At 37.9% G+C, this 24032-nt stretch overlaps 1 protein-coding gene across 2 annotated transcripts in view; it reads left to right on the forward strand.

Annotated features, from left to right (window-relative positions):
- The window catches only part of LOC127874126 (ubiquitin carboxyl-terminal hydrolase 24-like), a 126008-nt gene that overhangs the window by 12075 nt on the left and 89901 nt on the right, over nt 1–24032 (forward strand). For both annotated transcript variants that reach the window (XM_052418266.1, XM_052418267.1), the window contains exons 4-16: nt 440–583; nt 1291–1446; nt 4473–4538; nt 5321–5461; nt 6080–6238; nt 9508–9628; nt 10999–11102; nt 12159–12266; nt 12596–12691; nt 13109–13270; nt 17686–17766; nt 19915–20064; nt 21877–22008. In XM_052418266.1, the coding sequence (XP_052274226.1) occupies nt 440–583; nt 1291–1446; nt 4473–4538; nt 5321–5461; nt 6080–6238; nt 9508–9628; nt 10999–11102; nt 12159–12266; nt 12596–12691; nt 13109–13270; nt 17686–17766; nt 19915–20064; nt 21877–22008 (1620 nt within the window). The remainder of the gene's footprint in view (nt 1–439; nt 584–1290; nt 1447–4472; nt 4539–5320; nt 5462–6079; nt 6239–9507; nt 9629–10998; nt 11103–12158; nt 12267–12595; nt 12692–13108; nt 13271–17685; nt 17767–19914; nt 20065–21876; nt 22009–24032) is intronic.

The raw sequence follows: 24032 nt of genomic DNA on the forward strand, positions 1-24032 counted from the left end.
AATTGAAACTCACCAACACATTCCTTACTTAAAATATTTAATACATTATTGTAGATAATGTGTATTTTTTACTTCTTCCAAACAATTAGTTTTTGTAAACAGAAATTATTGATTTATCAGAAAACATATGTTATTAATGTGTCCAAAAAATAAATTTAATACAATAGTTTGCAATGTACATTATTAACTTTCTTAACCCATTTATGCCTAGCATCTAGAAAAAAGGCCTTGGCAAACAGCGTAGACTCAGATGAGACACCGCATGATGCGTTTTCTCATCAGGGTCTACGCTGTTAGCTTAGAGGAATTACTGTAAGAAATATTCTTAATATAGAAATAAATATACTAGACATTCCTAATTATGGAATAAATTGATCCAATTTAGAAGGATGGGAGAGTCCACTAGGCATAAATGGGTTAATTCTCTCATCCACTTAAGCTGTTGACGTCCAATGCGGTTCACCGTTGGAGCACAGACATTCAGGAGGGTATCTACAACATGTTGCAGCTACTTGTGGATCTAGTGGCAGCCAGGTTACAGCACATGCCAGTCCATTTGACCCTCATGGATGTCTTGGCTATGGTACAGTACTTAAAAATGGGAATCGTTCTGGGAAAACTGGGCTTAACGCATGTGGGTAAAGTGTCATTCCAGATTAGCCTGTGCAGTTTGCACTGGGCTTAACGCATGTGGGTAAAGTGTCATCCCAGATTAGCCTGTGCAGTCCGCACTGGGCGTAACGCATGTGGGTAGTGTCATCCCAGATTAGCCTGTGCAGTCCGCACTGGGCTTAACGCATGTGGGTAAAGTGTCATCCCAGATTAGCCTGTGCAGTCCGCACTGGGCTTAACGCATGTGGGTAGTGTCATCCCAGATTAGCCTGTGCAGTATGCACTGGGCTTAACGCATGTGGGTAAAGTGTCATCCCAGATTAGCCTGTGCAGTCTGCACATGCTAATCAGGACAACACTGTCGGCCTACACTGAATTTTTGTTTGGAAGAAAGTTGTTTTGAAGTAAAGAATTCCATCAAAGTGGAGAGTGTCTTCCCTTAGTAATGATCCACTATAAAATCTGTTATCACTATTTGCCATTCTTAAAGATGATTTCTGAGCTAACTAAATTGCAATAACCGTTAATCCCTGAAATGACATGAAATGAAAAAAAGTCATGAAAATGCACATTAACTAAATTTAAGCAAGTTTTTGACAGAATAAAAAACAACAACACTTGATGGAGCCCATATGGTGCCAGTATGTTAACAAAAGATCTTCTATCTTATACTGCCAGGCCTTAAATCCGGACTGTGAGTTCCAGTACAAAAATAAGAGTCGTCGAGATCGTACAGCCTGGGAGGAGAAGCTAGAGGATGGGGTTTTGTACACTGCTGCACCTGCAAACCGGACAGACCAACTGTATGGCTGGCTGACGGGGCTTGTTAACCGGGTATGGCAAAGGTCCTCATAGTGGCCAGCTTAATGTATGAATGCATAAAAAAAATTAGCATGGAGTGAAAGTTGAGGACATATTGACCAGTATGGTTGCATAACTGTTCTTAAAGTAAGGTAAAGATACAAGTGTGTACATGTATGTAAATATTTTGAGGAACTGGCTTTTGGAGAGTTGTACAAAGCTGCTCTTAAAGTTACATTGGCCCGTATGGATGACCCATGGGTCTTACAAATTTGGGAAGGCACACTTCCATACTGCTGCTATCTTAATATACACAACCTGTGCTCAATGGTTTGGTAACATTTTGTTACAAACATCTTTGTTTTAAGTGTTTTTTCCCTTGCATTCTTTATTCCAGATTTTTCTTCTTGATTCATAATTTCTTGCCTCACTTATTTTCTTGCTTAGCTAAAGATCTAGCAGGGTTTTGCACCCTGCTCCCTGTTGGTTTCCCCCTCCAGCCCCTTTATCAGTAAACATTGTGTGACATTGAAATAAGAAGGCACATGGTACCATTTTGCACCAATGGGGCAATATAGCAATTAGTTATTAGCTCAACTATTATATATGAAATATATATAGTGGAGCTATCCTACTCACCCGGCATCGGCGTCTGCGTTAGCGTGCAAATGTTAAAGTTTTCTAACTACCCAAATATTTTCTTTGTCCCTTGACATATTGCTTTCATATTTTGCATACTTGTTTACCAACATGACCCCAACCTATAAACAAAAGCAGACAGCTCTATCAAGCATTTTGTCATAATTATGGCCCCATTTCCACTTAGAATATGCAGCAAATGTTAAAGTTTTCGTACTTCCCCATTTATTGTCCCCTACCGGTTTCACCGGAGGGGACTAATGGTTTGCGCTTTGTGTGTCAGTCAGTCTGTCTGTCTGTCCGTCACACTTTTCTGGATCCTGCGATAACTTTAAAAGTTCTTAATATTTTTTCATGAAACTTGCAACATGGATAGATGGCAATATGGACATTATGCACGTCATTTAATTTTGTTCCTACATCAAAAATTGTGGTTGCTATGGCAACCCAATTTTTTTTTTTTAAATCTGAAAATGGTGGAATTTCTGACAACGGTGGAGCCGGTAGGGGACCATATTGCTAGACAATAGCCTTGTTTTCATTGTCCCTTGACATATTGCTTTCATATTTTGCATACTTGTTAACCAACATCACCCCAACCTATAAAGAAGAGCAGACAACTCTATCAAGCATTTTGTCATAATTATTGCCCCTTTTATACTTAGAATATGCATATTACATGTATTGACAAATCTATGTTCAAGTTTGCGTACTACCCCAAATATTTCCTATATCCTTTGACATATTGCTTTTATATTTTGCATACTTGTTCACCAACATGACCCCAACCTATAAACAAGAGCAGACCACTGTATCAAGCATTTTTACATAGTTATGGCCCTTTTACACTTGGATAATTGAAAATTTTGCTTAAATTGCCATAACTTCTTTATTTATGATCACATTTTATTATTACTTTGACAAAACAACACTTACCTGAATACCACAATGGATTCCACCCAAAGAATACCCCATGCCCCTACCCAGAATCCCTTCCCCCCCAACCCCCCCCCCCAATTTTTTTTTAAACCTCATCTAATAAATTACCTCACCCCACATTATACCCCCCTCTCACCATCCACCCCCCCTACCCCAAATTTTTTTTTTTTTAAACATCATCTTATAAATAACCACACCCCACATTATACCCCCCTCTCACCCGCCCCTACCCCCCCCCCCCCCAATTTTTTTTATTTTTTTCATTTTTGAAAGATCGTCTAATAAATTATTGAATATGAACAATTTTCCCATGATAGCTTACGTTATACTGTCAAGCACTCGAATATTCGAGCGCACTGTCCTCTGACAGCTCTTGTATTATTTTTATGCCCCCCTTCGAAGAAGAGGGGGTATATTGTTTGCACTTGTCGGTCTGTCGGTCGGTCCGTCTAACAGATGGTTTCTGGATGATAACTCAAGAACACTTAGGCCAAGGATCATGAAACTTCATAGGTACATTGATCATGACTGGCAGATGACCCCTATTGATTTTCAGGTCACTAGGTCAAAGGTCAAGGTCACAGTGACTCGAAATAGTAAAATGGTTTCCGGATGATAACTCAAGAATGCTTAGGCCAGGGATCATGAAACTTGGTAAGTACATTGATCATGACTGGCAAATGACACCTATTGATTTTCAGGTCACTAGGTCAAAGGTCAAGGTCACAATGACTCGAAACAGTAAAATGGTTTCCAGATGGTAACTCAAGAATTCTTACGCCTTGGATCATGAAACTTCATAGGTACATTGATCATGACTGGCAGATGACCCCTATTGATTTTTAGGTCACTAGGTCAAAGGTCAAGGTCACAGTGACTCGAAACAGTAAAATGGTTTCCGGATGATAACTCAAGAATGCTTACGCCTAGGATCATGAAACTTCATAAGTACATTGATAATGACTGGCAGATGACCCCTATTAATTTTCAGGTCACTAGGTCAAAGGTCAAGGTCACAGTGACTCGAAACAGTAAAATGGTTTCCTTATGATAACTCAAGAATTATTAGGCCTATAATCATGAAACATCATAGGTACATTGATCATGACTGGCAGATGACCCCTGTTGATTTTCAGGTCACTAGGTCAAAGGTCAAGGTCACAGTGACAAAAACGTATTCACACAAAGGCTGCCACTACAACTGACAGCCCTTACGGGGGGCATGCATGTTTAACAATCAGCCCTTGTTTAAATTATTTTTGCAATTAGTAATTCTCAAATAAACAGAACATGATATTTATTCCCTTGATTTATTAAATAATGACATAATGTTAATTGAGATGTATGGCTTTCCAACCTGCCCCTTTTTGAGCAGCACCCCGTTTTTTGTGTTGTTCAAGATATGTATCTACTTGCCTTTCATATATTAACTTGTCTCTCATATTTTCTTGCCTCTCATTTTTGTTTGCTTCTCACTTCAGTTTGCCATGAAGGGTGGCTTTGAACACATCAGACGGATTTTGGAGTCTGATGATCTCGATGCACCAGTAAGACAGTTTGCATTTATTTATTTATTTATTTTAAGTCCCCTTTTAAACAAGGTAGCCTAAATTAGTGTCTTTCTGTTTTTGCGTCTGGTGGCCCATCCTGAAGCCATACAAAATTTATTTCTCGGCAATGTCTTTGTTTTATATTAATGCAAATATCTTCATAGGATGATTTGTCGTGTGTAACACTCCTTTCCGTACCTTAAGGGCAAAGGTCATACTTAGGGGTCAAAGGTCATACATATTTGGCACCAAAATAGCTTAACAATTTCTGTAGAAGCATTAACTTTGACATTTATGGATGGATTTTAAAATAACTGGACACAAATGTAAACCATCATTAAACAACCTGTTACCTACACCAGTCTCCTGTAAACTATGCCCCTAAACTGCAGAATAAAGGTCACATTTACGGTCAAATGTAAAATTTTGCTACAAAATAGCTTGCAAATTCCTGTCTCAGCCATTACTTTGCTATGTATTGATGGGTTTTACAAGAACCTGGAACAAATCTAAATTGTCATAAGACAAAAATGTTGATTGTTACACCTCCAGAGGTCAAAGTTCAAGGTTGACCACAAAACAGCTTGTCCAGATTGCAACTTTGTCAATCATTTTTCAATTTTAAATAACTTACGGTACCACAAATGAACACGATGAGGAGATAGTATGTCATGTAACTCGCAGGCTGTTCTGGTTTTATGCTTTTTGCACATAGCCATTTTCACTTTGCCTCTGAGTGGGAAAGGGTTAAGGTATATACATCATATCTCATTTTTCAGTCTATAGCAGCCTTGATGAAGCCACTAGGCATGTGTTCAGAATATCTGAATGTGGAGTTAGTCCGTAAGATCCTAACTATGGGAATGGAGAAATCCATCAACTATGTAAAGAATCTGGAAGAGAAAGACTTTAAAGAGAAGGTCAGTGTATGTGTTTGGCAGGTTTACCTGTAAACACTCAGTTACGCATTTTGATGCATTTTAGTCCCTTAGAAAATCCAATTTATTCAAAGACCATTCTTACTAGAATCATGTTTTTAAGGCTTCATTTCCATGAAATACCTATCAATGATCAATGTTTCTATCTTTTTATTAGCTTAGGTAAAATGTTGTTTTTTGTCAAATCACTATTGCTATGTCTGAAGTAATTTTTTATTTGACAACATGAAATTGTGTAGACCATTGGCCTATGCTATTTTTTGACAGTTCTTTTTTTTGAATTAGAGATTTTATGGCTTGCTTTTGAATGTTGGCACCAAATTGAGTGTGCATATTCTTTCACTTTCCTCTTAAAGGTGAATAGACACAAAAATAATTGATCAGAGAAAGTTGGTGCATAAGCATTTTAGCAATTTATTTTGTTTTACTGAGAAGACTTTCACAGTACCTTTCAATTTTTTGATAAACCCAAATTTAATTTAACATAAGATATGCACTTTTTCAGTTCACATTTATTTCTTCTTTATATCTATCTCACATCTAAAAATACTTATAAATAAGAAAAGCTGCATTAATCCAAATGATTTTCCACGTTTCCAGAAAGTAGGAAGCGTGTCTGATCTCCTGACCTCCATGAAACTTCTCTGTATACACATATGGCCAACGGACACTGTGAGCCTTGACAATCTACGCCTAGACGTGGCCCTTCGAATGCTCAAGTCACCACACTTCAATGCTAAGATGAACTCGCTGAAGGAGGTAAAACACTTCTTGTTAAATACATTAGGTGGTTAGATACCCACTTTTGGAATGTAGAAAACATTTTGTGAATAGTCTTCATTTTTACTCTTTGAATATTTGGCCTGAACCTATGTGGGGGGGGATGGGGGCTGAAAAGGGGCACAATCACCTCTTTTGTAAAATGTTGTATGCTATCCTGTGTAGATTATTACTGAATCAATTGTGCTATATCCCCTTAAGCACTCATATTATATCATCCATTCAGCTCATTTTCTTGAGGTATGTTCTTAACCCTTTGCATGCTGGGAAATTTGTCGTCTGCTAAAATGTTGTTTGCTGAATTTCTAAAATTAGCATTTTCTTCAATTTTTTTTTTCAAATAATACTATCAGAATAGCAAACAGTATGGATCCTGATGAGACGCCACGTTCTGTGGCGTCTCATCTTGATCCAAACTGTTTGCAAAGGCCTTCAAAATTCGGTTCCAGCACTGAAAGAGTTAATTAAAAATAAGTTGATGTTAGATTAAGTTAAAAAGTAGTTATTTACAATCAATTTCATGAAAAGCCATAGGCTTATAAAGTCGCTCTTAAGTCCGTTTCGTGGGTAGAAAGAGTAGTCGGTGTCTTTAGGAGAAATGTTAAAGATGCTCCCGCAGTGGGGATATAACGGATGACCAGTCGCTAGGCAGACAACTTTTCCACTGCGCCACAACGACCTCTTTAACAGGAAGTTGACATTAATACCAAGTCATTCTGAGTATTGGTCTATAAATGGTGAGCAAAAGTACATATTTAAAAAGTTGAGATATAACTGCAGCTTACCGTAATTACTCTATGTTTTCGGACACTCCCCTTTTTGTAGCAAAAATAATTATTTTTCGTGACTTAATTTTCTGAGTTTTTGGACAGTATATTTTACAGCGCTATTTAACCAATTTTCAATATCTCAAGACACTTTGATCATGGGGTTTTACAACCAGATTAACATCACATAACATGGCAGGTGCATGCCTGAGGGCAACGGACCATTACAATTGCGTTATTGGGTAAATAACCATGTAAACCGGTATTAAACAATGGTTTCGCCCGATAGCATAAGCCTTATGACAATTACCAGGGGTAGTGCCAATTAACAGTTCAATTATCTATCGCAATGGTACTTACCCTTCTCTGTAAAATAACTGTACCAAATACTAAACGCTTCAAAGTGTGATGCACCCTATTGCAAGTTTTACGAACAATGGAAGGTGTCGGAAATGAACAAAAAAAGAATTCCTTGTTTACTTTTTATTGCGTTAATTACAGGTTCATACTAGCGAGTATCGGTACATCACATGCTTTTCTTTGAACTTGTTGGTCAAATTACAACCTTGTAGTAACTTTCTGTCAAATAAATTAAACATTTAAAATAATGTAAAATGCAGTGCAAACATATATAACTGTAATTTATACTATACAGCATGGTATTTTACAAGCGCAATCTATTACCTGTAGTTGATGATATAATTGACGCTATTTGCGGACACTTTAATTTTCGACTCTTAGTTTTTCGGACACCTGTTTTTATGCTCCCCGAAAATTTTCGGGGAGCATATAGTTGCCAGTTTGTCCTTCCTTCCTTCCTTACTTCCTTTCTTCCGTCACACTTTTGTTACAGTTTCTCATAGCACCTTCAATACTTTACTGATCTCTTTCATATTTGGCATGTAGGTACCTTGCATGGACCTCTACCTTTTGATGAGGTTTGAGGTCACTGGGGTCAAGGTCACCGAGGCTAATAATAGATTTTTCCGTCACACTTTTGTTACAGTTTCTCAAACCACCTTCAATACTTTACCGATCTCTTTCATATTTGGCATGTAGGTACCTTGCATGGACCTCTACCTTTTGATGAGGTTTGAGGTCATTGGGGTCAAGGTCAACGAGGCTAATAATAGATTTTTCCGTCACACTTTTGCTACAGTTTCTTGTACCACCTTCAATACCTTACGGATCTCTTTCATATTTGGCATGTAGGTACCTTGCATGGACCTCTACGTTTTGATTAGGTTTGAGGTCACTGAGGTCAAGGTCATCGAGGCTAATAATGGTTTTTACATCACACTTTTGTTACAGTTTCTCATAGCACCTTCTATACTTTACTGATCTCTTTCATATTTGGCATGTAGGTACCTTGCATGGACCTCTACCCTTTGGAGGTTTGAGGTCACTGGGGTCAAGGTCAAGGTCACTGAGGCTAATAATTGATTTTTCCATCATGCTTTTGTTACAGTTTCTCATAGCACCTTCAATAATTTACCGATCTCTTTCATATTTGGCATGTAGGTACCTTGCATGGACCTCTACTTTTTGACGAGGTCACTGGGGTCAAGGTCACTGAGGCTAATAATAGATTTTCTGTCATGCTTTTGTTTCTTTACCGATCTCTTTCATATTTGGCATGTTGGCTCCTTGCATGGACCTCTACCTTTTGATGAGGTTTTGAGGTCACTGGGCTCAAGGTCACCAAGGCTAATAATAGATTTTCCGTCACGCTTTTCATACAGTTTCTCATAGGGCCTTCAATACTTTAACGATCTCTTACATATTTGCTATGTAGGTACCTTGCATGGACCTCTACCTTTTGATGAGGTTTGAGGTCACTGGGCTCAAGGTCACAGAGGCTATTAAAATGTAACAGTTTCTCATAGCACCTTCAATACTTTACCGATCTCTTTCATATTTGGCATGTAGGTACCTTGCATGGGCCTCTACTTTTTGATGAGGTTTGATGTCACTGGGGTCAAGATCAAGGTCACCGAGGCTAATAAAAGATTTTTTTAGGTGATTATTAACACATAGATTGACAAAGCGCATCATCGGGGAGCATCCATCAGTTTCACTGATATTCTTGTTTGAATATATGTTTCTTGTTTAAGTTTTCGGACACGAAAAAAATTAATTATTTTTAAGTGTCCGAAAACATAGAGTTATTATGGTATGTGATAATGGCATACGTTCAAGTATTTGTGAAGTATAAGAGAAATTTTAGTTAGAGGATATCTGCTGCTTTTAGTTAATGATCATTTTGATGTCGTAAGTGGCTAAAGATTTTTTTTTAAGAAAACAATATTTTCATGATTGTTGGTGTCACTGGCTGTTACTGTACTTGAGTTTTAACTGTTTGGGTGACGTAATTGACTCAAGAGTTCCAGTTTTCAGAATAAATCTCTCCATGAAGCACAAAGCATTGTCAATGGACGTAAAGACTGTTTCCAAATGAAATTAATCTTGTTTTCTTTTCAGGTTGCCAAACTGATTGAGGATGCAACCAGTGTTAAAAATTCTCGAACCAAGAGTCCTATACCAGTAGAAACCATTCAAGCGTGGCTGCTGGAGAATCGAGTGCTATCAATAGCATTGGAAGGTTGTATAATAAATATATTGTAGTTGTAACTGTCCCAATTATTGTTTTAAGAAGTATGTTTAGCATTTGAAGCAAAAAAGCAGAAACAATTTAATGAAGGTTTTGAAAATATTTTGCTTATGTTATCTCCATGTGAAAGTAAATGGGGGTATACTTGATTATCATGGAGTTATTTCCTTCCATCTGTCCATCCGTCAGTTCACACACACTTGTCTGGTAAGGTATTCCAACACTTATCATAGTTCAATTTATGAAGTTAAATATTAATATGAGTCTTGTTCTGTGAAAATCGGGTTTAATGCATGTGCGTAAAGTGTCGTCCCAGATTAGCCTGTGCAGTCCGCACAGCCTATGCAGTCCGCACAGGTTAATCAGGGACAACACTTTCTGCTTTTATGACATTTTTCATTAAAATGAAGTCTCTTCTTAGCAAAAATCCAATTTAGGCGGAAAGTGTCGTCCCTGATTAGCCTGTGTGGACTGCACAGGCTAATCTGGGAAAACACTACGCACATGCATTATGCCCAGTTTTCTCAGAACACGACTTATATAGTTATTTGGCTAGGGTTTCATTGATATGTTCACTACTATGCTTAGCAATGATATGATTGTCAAATAAAACAGACCATTAATGTCTAAATTAATGTTGTGAGATAAGGGTGTATGCATGTCTTATGATGTTATTTCATCATGTAAGCAATCACTTATTTTAATTTAATGCAAGAAGAAAAGGCTTTTTACATAATTATGCCCCAGAAGAAGGGCATATAGTGATTGAACTGTCCGTCTTTACATCACACTTTGCGTTTAGGTTTCGAAAAATGCTCATAACTTCTGTCGCATCAGATAACAACTTTATATTTGGCATGCATGTGTATCTCATGGAGCTGCACAATTTGTGTGGTAAAAGGTCAAGGTCATCCTTCAAAGTCAAAGGACAAAAAAGCAAATCCAAGGGAAGTTGTAAGCTTTAAAGGGAGATAATTATCTGTACCTGTGCCAAATGAATTTTTTTTTTTTTAAATCAAAGCTGTGCAGTAGGGGGCATTGTGTTATTGACAAACACATCTCTTGTTTTCAATTATCAATCTGATTGGCAAATCGGTTAATTATGGTTTTATGATACAGGCAGCATACAGTGACTGTCCTGTCGGCTCATGATTGTGTTTTTCCATGTTTGTCAAGTTAAAAAGATCTTTTGACCTTTCCATCCCCGCACATATCAAGAATCTTTACTTGACGTTGGCCTTGATTTATAAATCGCCTGTACAGCCCCATCAGGGGGCATGCTGGCATATTTGTTAAACACATAGTCTTGTTAAACACCAAAGTGGGGATTCTTGTTTACAATCCTATTGCTCTGTTACTAGGCAACATTGACCAGGCTCAGTACTGTGACAAGATCAAAGGCATTGTGGACTTTCTGGGCACAGACCTGTCCTCCGACGAGCTTACCAGTATCTGGAAAATGCAGGCAAGTTGGTTTTCATATGCTGAACTTCCATCACTAGGCTTAAGTATAACTCTTCAGATCAGTTTATCAATTAACTTCCCATTTATTGTACAAATCTTTGTTGCACCATCTCTAAAAAAATCAACTGATCAGTTTTATTAACCAGGTTTTCCGAAGGAAAAAACTGGTTATTAGATTGGCGAATGCGGGCGGGCTGGCTGGCTGGCTGGCGGGCGGGCTGGCTGGCTGGCGGGCTGGCGGAATAAGCTTGTCCGGGCCATAACTATGTCGTTCATTGTCAGATTTTAAAATCATTTGGCACATTTGTTCACCATCATTGGACGGTGTGTCGCGCGAAATAATTACGTCGATATCTCCAAGGTCAAGGTCACACTTTGAGTTCAAAGGTCAAAAATGGTCATAAATGAGCTTGTCCGAGCCATAACTATGTCGTTCATCGTCAGATTTTAAAATCATTTGGCACATTTGTTCACCATCATTGGACGGTGTGTCGCGCGAAATAATTACGTCGATATCTCCAAGGTCAAGGTCACACTTTGAGTTCAAAGGTCAAAAATGGCCATAAATGAGCTTGTCCTGGCCATAACTATGTCATTCATTGTGAGATTTTAAAATCATTTGGCACATTTGTTCACCATCATGGGACGGTGTGTCCCACAAAAGAATCACGTCAATATCTCCAATGTCAAGGTCGCCACGACTAAAAATAGATTTAAAAAAAAAAAAAACTTACAAAGGGGGTTAATTTTTTTTGGTCATTTCAAAAGTTCAGTTTGAGTTTTCTCCCTTTATCAGATTTTTTTTTCACAATGAAAACCTGGTTTTGTGACAATTTTGTCCCTTGTTTCAGTTCACCTCGGCATTTTTCCCCATTTACAAACATATTATAAACTTATTTACAGAAAAGTGTTACTAACATTTATTTTAATTCATCAATGATGCTTATGAATACTTGGTCATTTCAGATTTAAAATGACTCGTCTGTCATGTAACATAAGGAACGGTTAAGACCTATGTTACCCTTATGTGGTGAATATTCATTCTTCTTCATTTCAGTTTTGTCAGACAAACAACGTTATTGACAACATCCACTCTATAATTGCTGCTGCAGCTGTGAAATTCGACTCAAACCAGTTGGAGCATCTTGTACTTCTTATTCAAAAGGTGATCTTTTACTTGCCAATGCATAATTTGGTCTTACATTACATTAAAATTAGCTAGGCCCGGCTGGCATTTTTTGGTTGGTTGAGAGCTGGCCTCTATCAGAGGCAGTTTATTTAGAACAAGAACGGCTTACTGCAACCTACACAACACTTAGATACTTACCCAGTAAGAGCTTATCCCTATCCTCAATGTAACTATGCCCTTCATCTTATTTGAATAATTATAATTGTAAGTCAACTGGAAAAACTGTGATTATCAAAACACTGCTTCATGTTTTATTCCAGTTTCTCATTTAATGATTCTATTTATAATTGTATGTTTCTTATCAGAAATGGCAAGAAGAGAACGATAAATCCCGAGAAAAGCTGCTCAACTTGATTGGGAAAATCGGCAGAGATGCAAAAATACCAAAGACAACTAATCAGGTAATTCATGACTTGACTGTGAATGTACTACATCCTCAATCAACCAATGTTATTTGTGCTAATTTCCGTTCAATCGAGTTTTGTTCATGGTTGATTTTACATAGCTTAGGCTGATTATCATATTTCCGTTGCATTCATTGTATTCTGTTATATTTTGACAGTTTGGTGGAGTGTTTCAATATATAAAGCAGTCTATATTCTATGGTAATATTCTATTATAAGAATATTTTGTGGACTTTCAAAGATGTGTGGTTAATAGCAGAATAAATTTCAATGAACAGTGTGTTAAGTTGTGTGAATCATTATATCAAAGAACTACGTATCATACAGCCAATGTTGGACCTGTCACACTTTTCCGCCCTCTCATCAATATTCATTCTACACTGGTACTAAAGTTGCTATGTCTTTTCTACCCAGGTACTACAGTTGCTATGGGACCTGTCACACCTGCCCGCCCTCTCCACTCACCTGATAGAACTGGCCATGGAGGAGCACCTTGCCATACTCAACGACTCATACACAGTCAAGGACCAGGTGAAGAGGAACTACCTCTCCAAATGTGTGGACGATATCAAAAAGGTAGGTAGGCACTTTACTAGTCAACATATAGCAAAAATGCAATTCTTCCTGTTTTTATGTCCTTCACCACTATAGTGGGGGACTTTTTGTTTTTGCCCTGTCTGCTTTGTTTGTTTGTGTGTTTGTTTGCATCAAACTTTAAATTTGCCATAACGTTTGCAATATTGAAGATAGCAACTTTATATTTGGCATGCATGTGTTTCTCATGCTGCACATTTTGAGTGGTGAAAGGTCAAGATCAAGGTCATTCTTCAAAGTCAAAGGTCAAATATAGAGCTTCAAAGCGGCGCAATAGGGGACATAGTGTTTCTGACAAACACATTTCTTGGTTGTTAATGAATATTAGAGATGGTTATAAAATAAACAGAAAATTTTCATTATAAACTTCTCTTTCTATCCAATATATTTTAAATACGTACTGTAGCCTTATCCCAGCATATTTTATATGGCCACAATACAATGCTGTCTGAAAATGGAAATATGCTTCATTTTCATTTTTAGCTCATCTATTTTTTGAAAAAAAATTATGAGCTATTGTCATCACCTTGGTGTCGGCGTCCGGTTAAGTTTTGCGTTTAGGTCCACTTTTCTCAGAAAGTATCAATGCTATTGCATTCAAACTTGGTACACTTACTATCATGAGGGGACTGGGCAGGCAAAGTTAGATAACTCTGGCGTGCATTTTGACTGAATAATGTGCCCTTTTTATACGCCCGTATAAAATACGGGACGTATTATGTGAAACCCCTTGGCGGCGGGCGGAAGGCATCACTTTGTCCGGACTCTAATTCAAATTGTATTCATCCGATCTTCACCAAACTTGGTCAGCAGTTGCATCTAGTTGATATCTAGGCCAAGTTCGAATATGGGTCATGCCGGGTCAAAAACTAGGTCATAGGGTCAATAAGTGCATTTTCAAAGGGGCCACTTTGTCCGGACTCTATTTCAAATTGTATTCATCCGATCTTCACCAAACTTGGTCAGCAGTTGCATCTAGTTGATATATAGGCCAAGTTCGAATATGGGTCATGCCGGGTCAAAAACTAGGTCATAGGGTCAATTAGTGCATTTTCAACGGCGCCACTTTGTCCGGACTCTAATTCAAATTGTATTCATCCGATCTTCACCAAACTTGGTCAGTAGTTGCATCTAGTTGATATCTAGGTCAAGTTCGAATATGGGTCATGCCGGGTCAAAAACTAGGTCACAAGGTTACTTAGTGCATTTCAAGCATTTAGCATGGTGTCCGCTCTCTAATTGAAGTAGTTTGCATCTGATCATCACCTAATTTGGTCAGAAGTTGAGTCTAGATGATATGTAGATCAAATTCGAATATGGGTCATGCCGGGTCAAAAACGAGGTCACGATCGGACACATAATGAATTTCAAGCATTTAGCATGGTGCCCGCTCTCTAATTGAAGTAGTTTTCATTTGATCTTCACCAAATTTAGTCAGATGTTACATCTAAATGATATCTAGGTCAAGTTCAAATATGGGTCATGCCGGGTCAATAACTAGGTCTCGAGGTCACTTAGTGCATTTCAAGCATTAAGCATGGTGTCCAAAACCTCCGAACGGGCGTATCTTGTGACAGTTTGGCACTCTTGTTATACTTAGAAAATTGAAAATTTTGGTTAAGTTTTGCGTTTAGGTCCACTTTTTTCAGAAAGTATCAATGCTATTGCATTCAAACTTGGTACACTTACTTACTATCATGAGGGGACTGGGCAGGCAAAGTTAGATAACTCTGGCGTGCATTTTGACAGAATTATGTGCCCTTTTTTATACTTAGAAAATTGAAAATTTTGGTCAAGTTTTGTGTTTAGGTCCATTTTATTCCTTAAGTATCAAAGCTATTGCTTTCATGCTTGCAACACTTACTATCATAAGGGGACTGTGCAGGCAAAGTAATGTAACTCTGACTGGCATTTTGACAGAATTATGTGCCCTTTTTATACTTAGAAAATTGAAAATTTGGTTAAGTTTTGTGTTTAGGTCAACTTTATTCCTACAGTATCAAAGCTATTGCTTTCATACTTGCAACACTTATTAACAATCATAAGGGGACTGTGCAGGCAAAGTTATGTAACTCTGACTGGCATTTGGATGGAATTATGGGCCCTTTATACTTAGCAAATTTGGTTAAGTTTTGTGTTTTGGTCCACTTTAACCCTAAATAATCATAGATATTGCTTTCATACTTGGAACACTCGCAAACTATCATAAGGGTACAGTAAAAGGACATGTTGCATAACTCTGGATGTCATTTTTATGGAATTATGGCCCTTTTTTGACTTAGTAACTTTGAATATATGGTTAAATTTTGTGTTTCGATCCACTTTACTTCTTAAGTATCAAGGCTATTGCTTTCAAACTTCAAATACTTTCATGCTATCATGAGGTTACTGTACCTGGCAAGTTGAATTTTACCTTGACCTTTGAATGATCTTGACTCTCAAGGTCAAATTATTAAATTTTGCTAAAATTGCCATAACTTCTTTATTTATGATTCGATTTGATTGATACTTTGACAAAACTACTCTTACCTGACATACCACAATAGACTCCACCTAAACCATCCCCTGTGCCCCCCCCCTCCCCCCCCTCCCCCCGAATCCCCCCCCCCTTTTTTTTTTTTTTTTTTTTTTTAAGATCATCTCACAAATGACCACCACACCCTCACACTATACCCCCCCCCCATCCCCCCCCTCCCAATTTTTTTTTTAACTGTTAAAAAACACAACTATTTATTTTTATTATTTTATGTTTGAAATACCCTACAACCATCGCACCCAAGAATCCCCCCACCCCCCCTCCCCCCACCCGAACCCCCCCCCCCCCCCCCCCCCGAATCCCCTCCCCCCGAATCCCCCCCCCCCTCCGAATCCCCCACCCTATTTTATTTTTTTTTTCTTACGTTTATCATCTCACAAATGAACACCACACCCTCACACTATACCCCCCCCCCCAACTCACCGGCCCCCCCAATTTTTTTTTTTTTTAAGATCGTCTCGCAAATTACCACCACACCATCACACAATATCCCCCCCCCCCCCCCCCACAATTTTTTTTTTTAAACGGTTAAAAAACACACCGTTCAACCATCGCACCAAAGAATCCCCCCCCCCCCCCCCCCCCCCACGGATTTTTTTTTTTTCATTTATTTTGCATTTTTGGAAGATAATGTAATAAATGTCCACACCCCCACACTATACACCCCTCTTCACTCCACCCCTCCCTCCTTTGTGATTGAAAATGAGAGTCCCTTTACCTTTAAAAAGAAAAAAGATGAGCGGTCTGCACCCGCAAGGCGGTGCTCTTGTTACAGGTTTAGGAGCAAATACAGACTTTGTATTAGTCTATGGTTCTTTATCTCACCGTAGCATGGACTGGTCATGGCTGAAATTTGTCCAATTGTGTTATTTTCCACTGTAGCCAATGAAGAGGGTATGTCTTTTTTCCAAATTTGTGTTGTGTAGGCATCAGATTCTGTGACACATTTTAAGTTTCTAGGCACTTCAGATTCATCATACTCTCTTGTTATGCTCTTGACGAGGCTCATATAGAGTAATGATATCCCAGTTTGTTTTTTATGCCCCCGGACTGAAAGATCGGGGGTATATTGTTTTTGGCCTGTCTGTCATTGTATGTGTCTGTGTGTGTGGGTGTGCGTGTGTGTGTGTCCCAAAACTTTAACCTTCTTCGTAACTTTTGCAATATTGAACATAGTAACTTGATATTTAACATGCATGACTGTGTATCTCATGGAGCTGCACATTTTAAGTGGTGAAAGGTCAAGGTCATCCTTTAAGGTTAAAAGTAAAAAAATACAATCCAAGGGTAGTAATAAGCTTTAAAAGGGAAATATTTTCTAAACCTGCCAAATGATATATTGAAATTTTATCACAAGTTAACCCAGTCTAATCTTAATTAAACATTTGTTACCACTGTAGAAGCCAAGTTTATTACTCAATGATGATGAAACTGGGTAAGAATTTTATATCGCCACAGTAGGGGGGCATTTTGTTTCTGACAAATACATCTCTTGTTAACTCAATCCTCACAAAACCTGGTTAGAATTTTCATCTAGAAAATATTTGGGCCAGGTCAAAATCTGGTAAACAAGTGTAAAAAAACAAGTTAACCCAGTCTTATCTTAATTAAACATTTGTTACCACCGTAGAAGCCAAGTTTATGACTCAATGATGATGAAACTGGGTAAGAATGTTGATCTTGACAATTTCTAGGCACTTCAGGGTCATCATATCTTCTTGTTATGCTCTTGACCAGGCTTACATTGAGTAATGATAATCATATTTGTTATTTAGAATAAACATTCCACTTTTCTTCTGATACTTGATAATTGGCATATTTTCATCAGGTTGATATTGCAACTGTTGTTGTTGTTTTCCAGGGTGTGTGTGTCCTGCCCACGTTGAAGCAGCTACACCAGCTTAGCAAGAACATCCTGAAGCACAGTCACAAGCAGGACAAGGTTGGTACTGCACAGGGCATGCCCAACATGTACCGTTAAAACGCAGTCATAAGTCTACCCGGCTCATAAGTCGGGGGTATACTTTGGTACCAAAATTAGAGATTTTGAGTATGTTAGCTTCATAAGTCGAGTCAGAAATTTTCTGTTTAAGAATTTCATAAACGGACACCATTTTAAATGCACATGAAGTTGCGGTAGTATTCTATACATTGCACATGACGACACGCCGTTTCTGTTTGTTAGGTCCACTCACAATTGTGTCCTTATTCGTACGCCAATCACGCACTAGTTTCTCACTTATACCAAACTCACGTTCAGCAGCACTGTTATTATTTAAATTCTCCACAAATTCTATCACACGTATTTTAAATGCATTGTCATAAGCCTGGCGTTTGCATTTGCCAGGCATTTTCAAAGATTTATCGTAAGTCCAGTTGTGTTTTTGTTTATCTAATTAATAAATGGTTGCACTCAATAATCCACGCTAGTAATTATCCACAAACTATTTTCCGCTTTTAATCCGATGAAACAATATTATCACTGTTATCCAATCTTTGTACTTTTAATCTGACTGTCAAAACAATTGATTATTGTCTCGGTAAAACGTGTTTTTATAACAATGATTGACATACCCAAGAGACCGCTAACTCCACCTTTTTCTCTGAAACAGTTTCAAAGGCGGAGCTATACACGTGCTCAAGCATAATTGCAAGCAAGTTACAAACACGCGATTGGTTAAGCATATCGCTTCTCTAAACAAAAGAATCCAATTTTGTCGGCGAGAAAGGTGTTCTTTATGGCTTCTTGACAGGAAACGGCTTTCCTTTGATGTCAAACTGTCGATTCACACATATTGCGAATTTTCGCGAGACTTTAAAGGATGTCCTTGATTCGTGTTTACATGAACAGTAAAAAAACAACACCTGCTTACATGAAGACTTTGGATTAAATTATCAAAATAAAAACAAAAGTAATTGCAAACTGTGATTATATTAATTGGTAAGTATCAGTAAAATACGACGTTTTGTTAGTCGTAAATCAACGATTTTTTTTATACAACAACAACAACTATTGCCGCAGGGATCAATCTTCGTCGAATTTCATTATTTTTTTCATGGAATTTCATTTCTTTTTTTATGGGCCACCTCATAAGTCGATAGCGGTTTTTTAATCAAATTTAGGAGGTAAAATATCTCGACTTATGACTGCGTTTTTACGGTATATGCTGAGACTGGCTGGGTTGATCCTTTGAAATATTTGGGAGCAATGCTGTAAAGGGTTGAAACAAGAATTTTCTGGGATATGTCTAGATTGGAAAACATCTGGGAAGCGAATTGGACTGAAAATTAAATGAAAAAATACATCAAAGAGTTTATTTTCACTTTTGTTCTGTATACAAAACCTCCATTGTTGCTGTAGCAGGATATGTTGGTTTGCTAATATGGCATTGGTATTTAGCCTATAGAGCATATGCTATAAATTGTAAGAACACCATGTTGAGGAAACCTACAAACAGGTATTTTTTGTAAGCCTAAGATATTATTGGCTTCACCTAGCTCAATGCCATCTCAAGTCAAATATATACAAGCAAATTACAGAAGCTAACCTGTGACAGGTCCAGTAGATTTTACTGATCTGTTTAGATTCAATGATGACTGCTGCAACTCTTTGGTACTAACACAGTTTTGCTAAAGACATTTTACTATACTTTCTATTTATTTTCGTATTTTCATCTTGCTCTAACATGGTTTGAACATAAGACAATGGCCTATTTCTTATTAATCTTGATTTTATCATTTAGTCTAGAGGCAACTTTGCTTGATAAAAAAATTGTATAGTAACTGACATAGTTGTTGCTAATCACTATCCCCAACAATTGTCATAGATACCTCAAGTTTGCCTTGATCAAATTGGGACTTAAAGTTCGAATTGAAAAGGCCCTTCTAGCGCCAACATTTTCCACTTTTATGGATTTTTTTTTAAAAAGCAAGTCGCTTTTGCACAAAGATGCAGTCTAGACGGAAAGGGGCGTCCCTGATTAGCCTCTGGAATCCTCAGAGGTTTATCTGGGACAACATGTAAAAGTCGTTCACACATGCATTAAGCCGTTTTCTAAAAGTGCAACTAATTTCAATCTTCCCCCACCAGGGCATCCTTCCTGACCTGAACAAGAACTTTGACATCATCAAGCTAGTGACCCAGAGCCTTGTGAAGTGCCACAAGCAGGCTCTCATGAGCTGCGGGGACGGGCAGCTGGAACAGACCACCCTTGTGGACGCCCGCTACCCACACTCGGAGGTGAGAATACTGGGTCTTAAACACTGAACAAATATCTCTGTTTTACTTTGCTGCTAACTCAATTTAAATATAAATAAATATTTTAGCAAATTTTTGAATTCATAGATCAATGATTTAATTATGCCCCCCTTCGAAGAAGAGGGGGTATATTGTTTTGCACATGTCGGTCGGTCCGTCCGTCCATCCGTCCACCAGATGGTTTCCGGATGATAACTCAAGAACGCTTAGGCCTAGGATCATGAATCTTCATAGGTACATTGATCCTGACTGGCAGATGACCCCTATTGATTTGCAGGTCACTAGGTCAAAGGTCACAGTGACTCAAAATAGTAAAATGGTTTCCGGATGATAACTCAAGAATGCTTACGCCTAGTATCTTGAAACATCATAGGTACATTGATCGTGACTGGCAGATGACCCCTAATAATTTTCAGGTCACTAGGTCAAAGGTCAAGGTCACAGTGAATCGAAACAGTAAAATGGTTTCCTGATCCAAGAATAAAAAGGCCTAGGTTCATGAAACTTCATAGGTACATCTATCATGACTGGCAGATGACCCCTATTGATTTTCAGGTCACAAGGTCAAAGGTCAAGGTCACAGTGACAAAAAACGTATTAACACAATTGCTGCCACTACATTTGACAGCCCATATGGGGGGCATGCTTGTTTTACAAACAGCCCTTCTTTTATTATTTTTTGTTTGCACATGTATAAATTCATAGAGAAATGATTATACTGTAAGATTTTTATGCACCCGGATCAATAGATCGGGGGTATATTGTTTTTGGCCCGTCTTTCTTTCTTTCTTTCTGTCTGTCATTCTGTCCCAAAACTTAAACCTTACAGTAAAGTTTTGCAATATCGTTTGAAATATTGAACATAGCAACTTGATATTTGGCATGCTGCACATTTTGAGTGGTGAAAGGTCAAGGTCATCCTTCAAGGTCAAAGGTAAAAAAAAAGCGGCGCATTAGGGGGCATTGTGTTTCTGACAAACACATCTCTTGTTTAGAATACTTTTAGAAAGGAAAATGATTAATCCTTTCCCCCATAAGAAGCAAAGTGAAAATGGCTTTTGCAAACAGTATAAAACCAGGCCCCGTGTTCACAAACATTTTTTGCAATTGAAAATCGATTTTGCTTGTCATTGAAAATGGAATTCCATTGTAGTTGATAGGCAAACATGAAAATCGATGTCAGTTAAAATCGATTTTCGATTGCAAAATCGTTTTGTGAACACGGGGCCAGAACAGCCTGCAGTTTGCTGCTCATCAGTAAAAAGGGTTGGAAATAAAGCCTTTAAAACTTGAATCTAATAGGGAAGGTCTTTATTTAAATTTAACTTTCTAAGGGACTGCAAAATGCGTCAAAATATGTATCTTAGTGGTAAAGAGTTAAATTTTATTAATTAATGCAGATTTTTTGTTAATTGGAATATGTAAAATAAATTGACTAAGGATCTTGCTTACAATAGACAATTAATCAGCTGATCTATCAATAAATTTAAATTGTACATGAAAGTCGAAGAGTCAAAGAAATGCTTAAGTAGCTTTAGTGATTTCTAATCTCTCTGCACACTTGCTGTTCAGTATGTGAGTTCTCACCTGTCATACACTTGCTGTTCAGTATGTGAGTTCTCACCTGTCATTCCTGTCCTGTTCAGTATGTGAGTTCTCACCTGTCATTCCTGTCCTGTTCAGTATGTGAGTTCTCACCTGTCATTCCTGTCCTGTCCAGTATGTGAGTTCTCACCTGTCATTCCTGTCCTGTTCAGTATGTGAGTTCTCACCTGTCGTTCCTGTCCTGTTCAGTATGTGAGTTCTCACCTGTCGTTCCTGCAATACGTGCTACAAGACGGTGTGCTGTACCTGCCATGGAACCGAGCCAGGGAGATATGGTCAACACTGGTCGCCGCCCCTGAGGCATGCAGTTGGGACAGGGAGGTAGGAGCTCTTCACTGGGCTGTAAAAGTTAGCTTGTTTTGAGATTGGTTTCCGGCTCCAAGGCCCAAATTTTATCATTTCATATTGTGTATTGATTTATGTATTTATCTTTGATTCTATAATACCAGCAGATTTTAACAAGAATTACTTTTCTGATACTGTTTCTGGATTTTCCTGAGTTTCATGTTCTTATTAGGTGAACATTGATGGATACAAAAACAAGATCCCTTAATGTCAAATCTGAAGAAAGTTTCTTGCTGCTGTTTTTGCTTTGAAAGTTTGTATGTGCTTCTATAAAGTCTGCTGTAGAACTGGTCATATTTGAAATATCAGTCATTTAATTAAAAAAACAAATTTTGCCTTGTTCAAATCACAAGCTTAAGTGAAAAGTTTCAGTATTAGTATTGTTTTTCCTAATTTGAACTGGTCACACGCACATTGTTGAAGGCAAACACTAATGGACAGGTGAAACACTTAATTCCCCTTCAACAGCATTTATTTATGGGATTGCAGTGGTTTTTAGCTCGGCTGTTTTCGGAGAAAACCCGAGCTATTGTCATAGCCAGCTCGTTGTCCGCCATCCGCCGTCCGCCATAGGCGTCGTACTAAAACCTTAACATTTACCATAACTTTTTAAATATTGAAGATAGCAACTTGATATTTGGCATGCATGTGTATCTCATGGAGCTTCACATTTTGAGTGGTAAAATTTCAAGGTGAACATCATCCTTCAAGGTCTAGGGTAGAAAAAACAAAGTCAAGGGAAGTAATAAGCTTTAAATGGACATAGTTATCTGACCTGCCCACATATATATTTTTGTTAACTAAATCAAAGCGGCGCAGTAGGCGGCATTGTGTTTCTGACAAACACATTGTGGTAAAAGGTCAACGTCAAGGTCATCCTTCAAGGTCTACGGTAAAAAATACACAAAGGGAAGTAATAAGCTTTAAAGGGAGATAATTATTGTCCCCTACCGGTTTCACCGGAGGGACTTATGGTTTGCGCTCTGTGTGTCTGTCCTTCTGTCTGTGAGTCTGTCTGTCACACTTTTCTGGATCCTGCGATAACTTTAAAAGTTCTTAATATTTTTTCATGAAACTTGAAACATGGATATATGGCAATATGGACATTATGCACATCATTTCATTTTGTTCCTACGTCAAAAATTATGGTTGCTATGGCAACAAAAAGACTAGAAATACTGCTGAAAATGGTGGTTTTCTGGATCTTGCGATTACATTAAAAGTTCTTGATATTTTTTTATGAAACTTGCAACATGGATAGATGGCAATATGGACATTGTGCATGTCATTTCATTTTGTTCCTACGTCAAAAATTGTGGTTGCTATGGCAACAAAAAAAAAAATTCTGAAAATGGTGGAATTTCTGATAAATTTTGGAGCCGGTAGGGGACCATATTGCTTGACAATAGCCTTGTTCAATATTGAACATAACCACATTATATATTTGGCATGCATGTGTATCTCATGGAGCTGCACATTTTGAGTGGTGAATCTACAGTCACGGTAGTGGCTTTTAATTATTTGCTACTAAAAACAGAGATTTGTTAGAGACAATTATTTTCAAGGGAAGTAATTTATATAATAATAAATCTCATATTATATATTTCCTTACCAAGAATTGAAGTTCTTTTCACAGTTGCTGTACATATTTATTATTTTGATTAATTATAACTCAAATGATTGATTTGTCAAAGTTTTTTTTTTAATTGATATAATTATCATTTCTCTCATGTACTTAGTTGTTAATAGTATTTTTCATTACATACCTGTGGACTTATGTCAATAGATACATGATGAACTCTGGCTAGGATCTCTAAGATAAACCACAGGCCTTGGATGTCAATGATGTCTGACTTAGTCATTTTTGACTGTCTACAGAGACCCCCCCCCCCCCCCAAAGTGGCGCAGTAGGGGGCATTGTGTTTCTGATGAACACATCTCTTGTTGGGTCACTAGGTCAAAGGTCAAGGTCAATGTGACCTCTAAAAAAAACTGACAAG

The sequence above is a fragment of the Dreissena polymorpha genome, chromosome 3, assembly GCF_020536995.1.
Source record: "Dreissena polymorpha isolate Duluth1 chromosome 3, UMN_Dpol_1.0, whole genome shotgun sequence".
Taxonomy (NCBI): Eukaryota; Metazoa; Mollusca; class Bivalvia; order Myida; family Dreissenidae; genus Dreissena; species Dreissena polymorpha.